We start from the raw sequence: 10,238 nt of genomic DNA, 5'->3' as shown, positions 1-10,238 counted from the left end.
GGCAGAACCCTTTCCATTTAAGAAGCAACTCCTAGATAGGTTCTAGTCAAAACAGTCACAGTGAACCCATCCTTTCTCCTGCAAACAAAGCTGTATTTTGTTAGTATCATGCCAAGACAATCAAGCCTCCCAAGAAGAAGAAGAAGTAGTCTTGGAAATTACCCTATCTAACCTTTGCCTTATCATGATGTCATAGCTCAAATCTGGTGGCACTCTCTTTGGACACTGGGCATCTATGGCTCTCTCCATGTCTCGGCCTCTTCTGCAGTATTCCTAAGCCTACGTGGCTGATCTCTGGATAGTTAGGGAAATTAATGCAAGTCACTGTCGAGGTTTCCTCCGCCTTAAGCAGATGATGAGCTCTATCGTCCTTTCTGACTTCAGACTCTGGTTAAAAGAGGAAACACTCTTTGGTGGTGTTAGCCATTGACACTGGACTTGCTTGGGTCAGCAGTGAGGAATGACTGCTTTTCAAGCCTCCTGTGGATAAATGAGAGCTGATAATCAGCTACAGTGGGAACTCCTGCACTAGAGATGACATCTTTACATTATCCTTGGCTTCCGTGTATATAAATAAAGATAAACGTTAAACATCTATTGATAATAACTCTTAAATAAATGTATTTTAAGGTAATTGTTTGTTTTGGCAAATCATTTTACCATGTATTAAAGAAAAAAAAAAAAAAAACAAATTCACACATCAATACAATGGGTGTTCTTGCTTAGTTTTACACCGGGAATTAGCCCTTAGCTGAATGTTTGATACTGCAGGATGTCAACTATCTTCAGAGTTTCTCAGAAATGATACACATTTTGATCTTGAAATTATCAGTGTTGAGAACATAGCTTCATATAAATATAGAGTACAAATTTGCGGATGTATATTTAAGACCATCGCCATGGTTTGAATATGCTTAGTCCAGAGAGTGGAACTTTTTGGAGGTGTGGTCTTGTTGGAGATGTGTCACTGTGGGCATGGGCTTTAAGACCCTCATCCTAGCTGCCTAAAAGTCAGTCTTCCACTAGCAGCCTTCAGATAAGGATGTAGAACTCTCAGTTCCCCTGGACCATGCCTTCCTGGATGCTGTCATGCTCTTGCCTTGACAATAATGGACTGAACCTCTGAACCTGTAAGCCAGCCCCAATTAAATGTTGTTCTTATAAGAGTTGCCTGGGTCATGGTGTCTGTTCACAGCAGTAAAGCCCAAACTAATACAACCACATTAGAAATTATTGTAAATCTCCTGCTAATCCCCAAGTCAAAATTTATTGAAAAGTTGTAATGAAAGCCAAGTCAACAACTCAGACAGCAATTTTTAAAATCAAATATACTAATACAAAACAACCCAGTGATATGTCAATTTGTTGTTCATATATTAAAGAATAACAGTGGAGAAATGTTTTAAAAGTATCTGTTTTGTATAGTTAAAACAGTATGTTTGTTTATAAGATCAAAGAATGGAGATACTACAAACCTACAGTCCCACAGCTTGGGAGGTGGAAGCTACATAGAAAGTTCAAAGCCAACTGTGGCTACAACAGGCCCCAAATCTTTGTTAAACAGTAATTATATAGTAGATATACTATATAAGATATATGCATTTATATTCATTAAATGTATGTTTGATAAATATATTGAATATGTATATGTTACATACAAATACATTTTAAATGATATATAGTCAAAGTTAATAAAAATAAGAAGTAAACGCTGCCATCCAAATGAGAGTCTCAGACCGAGCACAGGTATGTCTTGCGACCCTCACCAGTGCTGTGTGAGCTGCATATATGCAACACCAGGAGCGCAAGCTGTGTGTTCAGAAGCAAGACTAGTGAAGTCACATGATGTAACACGGAAGAGGGGTGCCAGGATTCCCTCTGACTCCATTCTAAGTTTCATTTCTAATTAATTTTGCTCTTGGGGAGTTTAGACACCTTCGATGCTGCCACACTTTCTACAACCCCATTCTCTGTGACACTACTCCATATGGCCATGACCCACATTTTCAGATGCTAGAGCAGGGATGACAGTCCTGTTAATTACACGCTGATAAGTTATGAGCAACCCAAAAATCCCTTTTTTACTTTCACAGAAGCCCCTCACTGATCTGAAGGTTACCAGGGGTGTACGTTATAAAAGCTAAAGCCCCTTCGTTCTAACCGAAAAGCAGGAAGTACTGAGTAGTGGTCTTCAGCCTACACAGACCTGGGCGCTAACTGAAGCATAAAGTAAATCCAGCAGTCAGACAACGTGCGACTCCTTATTTCTCCAAGTTATCCTGGAGCAACTAAGTCAATCCTGGAAATGTGCTTATCTAACATCAGGTAAGAATAAGACGGGAAGCAACAAGGAGGGACAGCCTGGAAGAAGCTTTCTAATACTACAGGAGAGAGCCCATGAACTCTAAAGAGCACACCAAAGTCAAATAGCAAAGCACAAGCCCTGGGGTTACCATGGTGGACTGGCTGAGTCTCCTCTTCTCCAGCACTGAAGCCCTTACTGGAGGCTCTCAGCCCACAAACATGATAGCTACAACGACTTAATGTCAGCAGTCACCTTGGTAAACTTCCAAAGCAAGTAGAAAAGAGCGTAAGAGGGACCTTGGAGGTGGTCACACAAAAGGGTTTCAGTGTTTGAAAATGACGTTTACCCTGAGTCCTGAGATGCCACAGAAAGTTCTCAAACGTGTATAGAACATTGCCTACAACCTGAGATCTGCTTTAGGACAATGGGGAGTCCCTCCCAATTAGATTTGGGAGCAAGCCAATGTAAAGGAAACTGGGGTCCCAGAAGAAAAATCCAAGAAACAAACGTACTGTGATGGAGAAAGGACCTTAGGGATCACAGCGCCAAGACATGGCGCAAAGCTGTGGAGTCTGTATGGTGAGCTCGCCTCGCACTGGAGGGTCTACAACCACGCATGTCACGGTTTCCAGACGGATTTACATCCCCACCATCCATCCCCGGCCTTGAGCTGAGCCCAGACACCTGATATTCTCACCTGCAGAAAGCAATGTCCAATGGCAGCATGCTCAGCCAGGGTGACATTATACACCTGCCTCCGGAAAATGGGTTCATTGTCATTCACGTCATCCACAGTAACGGTCACTCGACAGGTGGCAGAAAGTGGTGGCTCTCCAAGGTCCTGGGCCACCACTCTCAGCTCCACTGTCTCCTGGAGCTCTCGGTCTAGGGCTCGGATGGTGCTGATCAAACCGTTGTCCGGGTTGATGCTGAAGGATGGCACACACTCTGCCTTGGGTGACAGAGCCTCAGACTCGCAGGGATCCGAGAGTTGCACTAGCGCGTATCGCAGCCTGGCATGATCGGTGTCAGCCTGGTCAGCATCCAAAGCGCTGACCCAAACCACCGAGGTGCCAGGGACAGCGGCTTCAGACACAGAGGCCCTGTAATGCTCCTGGCTGAAGACAGGTGGCTGGTCATTGAGGTCCGAGACCCAGAGCAACAGTGACTCCTCCGTGCTCAAAGGCGGGGACCCTGCATCAGTGGCCACTAGTCTTAACTCGTATAGATCTTGGCTTTCCCTGTCCAAGGGGGTCTCGGTGCAAAGGAAAAATACTCCACGTGGACCACCCGGCTGCAGCGCGAAGGCTCCGTTCCCACCCTCCAAGGACAACTTGATGCTGCCTGCCCCGAGACGTGTGCCAAGCACCCCCGCAGCCTCCTCTTCATTCTCTGGGTCACCATCTGCATCGGACACCGAGACTCGAGCCACGTAGTCGCCTGGCCGAGCGCCCTCAGAGACATGAGCTGTGCCTCCCTCGGTGAGAAAGAGCAAGTGGATGGCAGGCGGGTTGTCATTCACGTCCAGCACGTCAATGGACAAGCGCACGGTGGCCACTTCTGGCTCGGTGCCCCCGTCGCGGGCCTGGACCACCAGCTGGTGCCAGGCCTGTTCCTCACGGTCTAAAGGTCTCTGCACCCGCACTACACCACTCAGCTCTTCCACCGAGAAATAGCCCCGATCGCCCGGTGGCCCGCCACCTGCGCCCGCCACGGGCACTTGTCGCTCCCGGATACTGTAGCGTACCAAGCCATTGGGCCCCAAGTCGCGATCGGTGGCACGCACCCGACAAACCTCGGCTCCTGGCTGGGCGTCCTCGCGTACCGCGGCGCGGTACTCGCCCTGCTCGAAAACTGGCGGGTTGTCATTCTCATCCAGCACACGCAGCTGCACGTGCAGAAGGCCGGTGCGCCGCGGGCTGCCACCGTCCCACGCTTCGATGTGCAGCTCGTGCGCCGCCGCCGCCTCTCGGTCCAAGCGCCGCAGCAGCACCAGGTCTAAGGGTTCCAGGGGAGATGAGGACGCGGGCAGGGAAGGCAAAGCCTGGAGCCCCGGCGTCCCGTAGCGCAATTGGAAGAAGGGCCCTGCAGGGTCCTGGGGCTGGCCGGAAGCTTGCAGCAAAGTGTAGCCCTGGATGCTGAACAGCCCCGCGTCCGGGTCCTGGGCACCTGGTAGGCGGAAAGCTGTCCCTGGAGGGCTAAGTTCCGACACGTCCAGCTGCAAGGAGTCGCGGGGAAAGCGAGGCGAATGGTCGTTCACGTCGTTGACACGGATCTCCACCTGCACCACCTCTCCCAGCAGCGTGGCGGCCACGAAGCTGTAATGGTCCCGCCGCTCGCGGTCCAGACGCCGAGCGGTGCGGATGATGCCAGTGTCCGGGTGCACGTAGAAGTCGTCCAGCAGCGGGGAGTCATCTGAGTCCTCCGACAGAAAAAAGCCATTCCCTTCCTCCTGCTGCGCTGCTGGCAACCCCGCGCGAATGTCACCCACCAGGGTGTCCGGGGGCAGCCCCTCGTCCACCGAGAGGCTGAGGTTGAACACCTGGGCAGACGAGCCCGAGGCTGCCCATAGGCAGGCGTGGACGAAAAGCCGGAGCAGGGAGCTGTGCGCCCCGGCGCCGTGGGGCCGCCCAAAGGGTGACCCCGCCGGCTGACGCCCTTCACCCATCCTCCGCCTAGCAGGGCTCATTTCTCCTCCAGCTCTTTAGGGAGGCTCCGGATAGCTGCCAGCTTGTGTTGGGATCGCAGAACAACCCAGGAGCCCCTTCAGTATCTAAGCCAGAGAAGAAAAGACTTTGTTTGGCAAACAAACCCAGAGACCCAGGAGTTCCCAGGGTGACATCTGCAACTGGTGCAGACGCCCTCTGCCCGCGACTCACGCAGGAGGGGGGCGGCTCTAGCTGCCTCTGCCTCCGCGGCCACCTCTCCAGCTTCTGGATGTCTTTAAGCGAGTCCCATCGCTTTTTCTCTCTTCTTCTCCATCTATCCCTTTTACATCTGTTCCTTGTTCTGCTCGGCTGGCTGTTTCCCCCTGGTAAAGTCAGGTGCATTATTTCTTTTGCCAAAAAGGAGGAAATTATTTAAAGCGCGCACACGGAGAGGAAGGGGATCCGGCCGGGAAGGGGGTGGAGTAAGGGCGGGGAGGCCGAGAGGGCGCGGGGCGGGAGGGAGGGTGGGAGGGGCCGCTCCGCAGCCGGCTGCTACAGGGGCGGCCGCTCCCCCACCCATCCACCCCACCCCTGGCGTCTCTGGGCGCTGAGGACTGCCTGGCGCCCTCTCCGACTGGGCCTCCTACTCCATAGTCCCCTCCCCGTGTGTGATGCGGCTCGCACCCGGGTGAATTCCAACCTGAGAGCCTCGGTTCTGTAAAAGGGCGGAAAAACAGCTAACTGGATGGACACGGAGCCCCGGACGGAGATGCTGACGGGCTTGTCTGGCCTGGCGTTGCGTGCAAAGTGTACTGGGTTGGGGGACGGGCCAGCAGCTTGCCCCTACTCTCCCTCTCCATCCTCAGGGCAGACCCTGCCGCGAGCCTGGCTATCGCTCCAAGGAAGGTGGGGGCTCTATGACCGCTTGAAGGAGCCAAACTTGTGTTCTCTGGTGAGAGAATCCCCCTCCCCTGGGGAAGGACAGATGGAGTCGAAGGCCTATGCACAGCTGGGGCCAGTTTAACTGTAAAGCAGGAAAGGCGGAACTTGGGAAAAAAAAAGAAAGGAGAAAAAAAAACTTCCAGAAATCCTGAAAAATCTGTGACACACATGGTACATAGCATGCTTTATTATGCCACGCCACTATTTAGGACATGCCAGTGTCTTGTCACACACCCCACCCGCCCCCGCCACCGATGATGACGACAATGAACGGAGCATGCGAACCTTTTTTAGGCATCCAGCGCCATCATACCTCCTAGCATATTTTATGATGATGATTTATGTGCAGACAGACCTTGTGGCTTAAGCCGGGGCACCTCAGCTCTACCTCCACTCCGAAGGGAAGAACTTGGCAGGGTTCTGATAGCTCTTCCAAAGTAGCTTGTGGTTGAACCCAAAGACAATTCACTTCAGCCTACATAGCCCATAGTTATAGGTAGAAACTGATACGTGGCCTCTAATAAAGCACGCTCCACCAACGGAGTCTGCCCTCTTTGCAATGGCCAGACATATGTAGGGAGAGGTTTCTGCAATTTTGCATTTCCGTCAAAAGAATTAATTTCCTAGATACTGTTCTCTGCTAGAGAAAGACCAAAAGCCCAGTATACAGTTCCCCAGGAACCCCAGTGGAACGCCTTTTTATATCGAGTGGCTATGCATAGCAGCCAGGCCACCCTGTACCCCTGACAAAATAATAATCAAATGATTTTCTGTGCAGTAGACGTGTTGTATGTAACCAGAGATGTTATTAAAATATCAGCCTCCCTTTTACCAGCCAAGTGCCTTTAAGCATTCGGAAGATGGGGCTTGAGATTTTGGAGTCCTCTTTCCAACCTGATGCACAGACCTCAGGTATTACACCAACACCACTGCCACCAGCACTGGCCCCTCTGTAGGTCTTTCTCCACCAAGCATTCAGACTGTTTCTAAAGCCAACACAAAGCGCTTAACCCCTATTCAGAATCTACACCATAGCTTCTTGCTTCAGGCACCTGCCTGCCTTGTTCTTGTCTGCTCGTTGCAGAACCTTGGAGTTGCTGGGCTGCCCTATCTAGGTCTCTTTCTGGTCCTCAAAGCAGGCTCTTTCTCATTCTATTCTCATCTAAGATGCCAACTAAGGGGACATCTCCCTGACCCCCGTCCTTCTAGTGGGAGCTCCAAGGTAAACCTAGATCCCCACATTCTGTTTCATTCAGTGCACCTTTGAGTACCTGGGATCAGCTTGTTTGTCCTATTACTTTAACCTAACCCTCTTCATAGACTTAAAGCACAGCTTTATCCCGCCACCCATGAGAGGGTCTGAGAGGGCGTTTGGCGAATGGTAGGTCACTCTTCACTTCCGTATCCAGTGGCTGGAGTAACTGATAGGCAGGCAGCTCAGTGGATGAACTTGTAAACTGGAACTTTGAAATCACAACTGAAACTTAACTGGCCCCTGTGGTGAGTCCCAACTCTACCTTGCTCCTTTGAACCTTTTCATCCCAAACTGCATTATCATCCGATCTTTCCTTGAGAATGAAAGGAAAGGCGGGATCTTCTTTTTCTGCCCCTGACACTGACACATATTTTGTTAACGGAGGTTTACTTTTGAAACAAATGGAAAGCGGGGTCTTTGGAAACCTGCTTTCCTATTGGTTGGCCTTTGGTTTTACTATTGGAATACACACGTGCAATTCCAGGTTTCCTGGCTATGTCTCGGGACCTTCCCTGAATGTTTTGAACAGATTTCTAAACTAAAGGTCCAGTTAGCTAAAGAAAAGGAGAGAACTTCTTTTGGTAACATGGTCTCAGTGTCCTGCAAGAGACAGAGGCAATGTCCAAGCCTTCGACAGAAGAAACGGGGTGTGACTGGCGAGCCCCTTTATCCTTGAAACTGGGGACCCTCACTCTGCTCTGTAATGTAAGGAAAGTTATGGAGTTTTTACTCCGTTTCTGTTCCCTTAAGTGGGAGCAATGTGAAGATGTTAGAAACTTTAAAAGAGGTGTGCCGTGCGAGCCAATTGCAAACAGCAAGCATCCTCCGATGCTGGCTTGTGGTCTTGTTTTATGTGGGGAAATGTCCTAGGACTTCTCGGCCCCCAGAGTGTCTGAAGGAAGAGGGCATAAAATCCCCACGATGGTGAGCAGAAACTATCACAGCTATCGAGGTTCGGCACGTATCAGTACACAGTGGCCGTCTTGGAAATCACATCCTCCTGACTGTAGACAGATAATTAAATAGAACGAATAGTTATAAAACACCGGAAACAGAGAGTTCAGAAAATCGGATGTTCATTAGCCCCTTAGGACAATGCTTATGGTGATCAGCCCTGTCCTGCAAGTGAAGAAACGAGTGCTCAGGTACACTGCAAGTGACATGACCAGAGTCACATAGGCAGTGAGTGACGCAGTGGTCCCTGAACCTGGATTGTTCTGCTCTCGGGTTCATGGTCACTTGCTGAGCTCTCTGCTGGTTATTTTTTTGTCTGACTTTTCCTTTAAGTGCATGACCTTCTGCGTTCCCATGGAAAGTGGGAGAGTAACGTAAGGAGTTTGGAAAGAAGCTGGGCAGAGTACAAAACAAATGGCTGGGACAGACAGCATGTGTGTGGAAATGGAGAGGACAGAGTGGCCATGGGGAAGTGATCGCTTGGAAGTTAACCAAATGGCATCAGTTCTTCAGAGGTGAAAGGTCAAGGGAGGTGCTTAGGAGCTTGTGAGATGAGAGCATTCTCCCTAGGGGCAGACCCTCTAGGAGCTAGCATTGCCATTAGCCAAGTCTTTTTGAAAAAGCCATTGAGCCGAAGACCATTTGGAGCTTGAGATTGCTCCATTGTATAGGTCAGGTTGATGAGGCTGTGGAGTCTTGTCATTCAGTCACTGCAGGCTAGCGATTGCTGTGAAGTTAGTTTGTATGCCATCAACATTTATTACAGGGTCATGGAGGTTAAGAAACCTACCCTTCATAATGGGGTGGGGGCACCACTCAACCATCTGAAGGCCCTTCAAACAAAAAAGCAAAAGGGGATTCTGCCTCAAGATTATAGCATATAAATCCCCACTGAGTTTGCAGCATGCTGAACTGCTTATGTTGCTCAGTTCTCTGTCACTGGCCTAGAACAAAGGAAAGAAACATCTAGAATGCCAGAGTTTCCTTCAAGACCACACCCTTCATCGAGGTGCAGGGCCCCCACCACTGGGTCTCACTGACTAAAACTCTACCTTCTCCAAATGCACCACCTTGGGGAAGAAGCTTCAGCCACACGTTGGGGAACACATCCAAACTACCATGCTAACATACAGATGTTGGACTTACCAGGCTCCAAAGTCAAGACAGCCAATTACTTAAATCAAACTAGTAGTGTTTAAAATAAATAGATACTTGAGATCTAAATGATTGGTTGATAGATGGACAATTGATAGTTAAATGACTGACAAGTAAATAGACGATAGATAAGTATTTGATAGGTAGATAATAGCAAATTGATAGGCGGTAGATAGATATATAGAGAGATATCTAGACAGATAAAATGAGAGATATTTAAATATAGATGATGTAAGTTCTGGAGAATCTTGACCAAAACAGAGCTTTTAAAAAAAAAAATAACTTTGTAGTTAATTTTATATCCTGCATTCAATATACATACGTTTTGTGATTTTATATTCTTAAAACACAGAGCCCTGGGCTGGGTGATAAAGGCTCGGGTTACAGAGTGCTTCCCACAGACACATAATGAACTGGGTTCAGACATCCAGAATCCCTGCAAAAAGCCAGGCACAGTGATGCCGTAATGTCTGAGGCTTGCTGGCCAGCCACTCTAGCTAAGCTTTGAGTTTTAGAGTCAGTGAGAGACCCTGTCATACAAAACAAGATGGGCATACTCTCCATACCCCAACTGCAAGCCTCAAGTATCATTGCAGAAGAGACAGAAAGATTGTAAGAGCCAGAGGTTTCAGAATATCCCTGGCAAAGAGTGTTTTACAGACAAGGCAGACCCATTGCAGAGAATCCAAAGCACCTGTGGCTAGTGCATGCGTAAGACTTGCGTAAGATCAGGCCAGTTAAAATCCCAGCCCAGTGGAAGAGCCCGAAATACACTGTCCCCAGCTGATGAGCTATGGGTAGTTGATCGCTACTAGAAGAGAAAGAATGCCCCCCCTCTTTTTTTCAGGGATATTTGCTGTGCTCCAGTGCATGGCTACACACCCATGCTCAGACTGCCAGCAACAAGCTCTAAACACCCAGTGGTTAACAAGAGAAGAGCACTTGAAGTCCAAAGGGAGGCATGCCAGGGAATGTTGGA

General features: G+C 49.3%; 1 protein-coding gene across 1 annotated transcript in view; it reads right to left on the bottom strand.

Annotated features, from left to right (window-relative positions):
- The window catches only part of DCHS2 (dachsous cadherin-related 2), a gene marked incomplete at both ends in the record, with an annotated part of 211,384 nt that extends 206,390 nt beyond the window's left edge, over window positions 1-4,994 (bottom strand). Inside the window, one exon of the mRNA XM_080915358.1 lies at window positions 3,003-4,994. Within this exon, the coding sequence (XP_080771484.1) occupies window positions 3,003-4,994 (1,992 nt within the window). The remainder of the gene's footprint in view (window positions 1-3,002) is intronic.
- Window positions 4,995-10,238: the final 5,244 nt, after the last annotated feature.

This window comes from Micromys minutus (assembly GCF_963924665.1).
Source record: "Micromys minutus genome assembly, chromosome: 4".
Classification (NCBI taxonomy): domain Eukaryota; kingdom Metazoa; phylum Chordata; class Mammalia; order Rodentia; family Muridae; genus Micromys; species Micromys minutus.
This window is presented reverse-complemented; position numbering and strand designations above follow the sequence as displayed.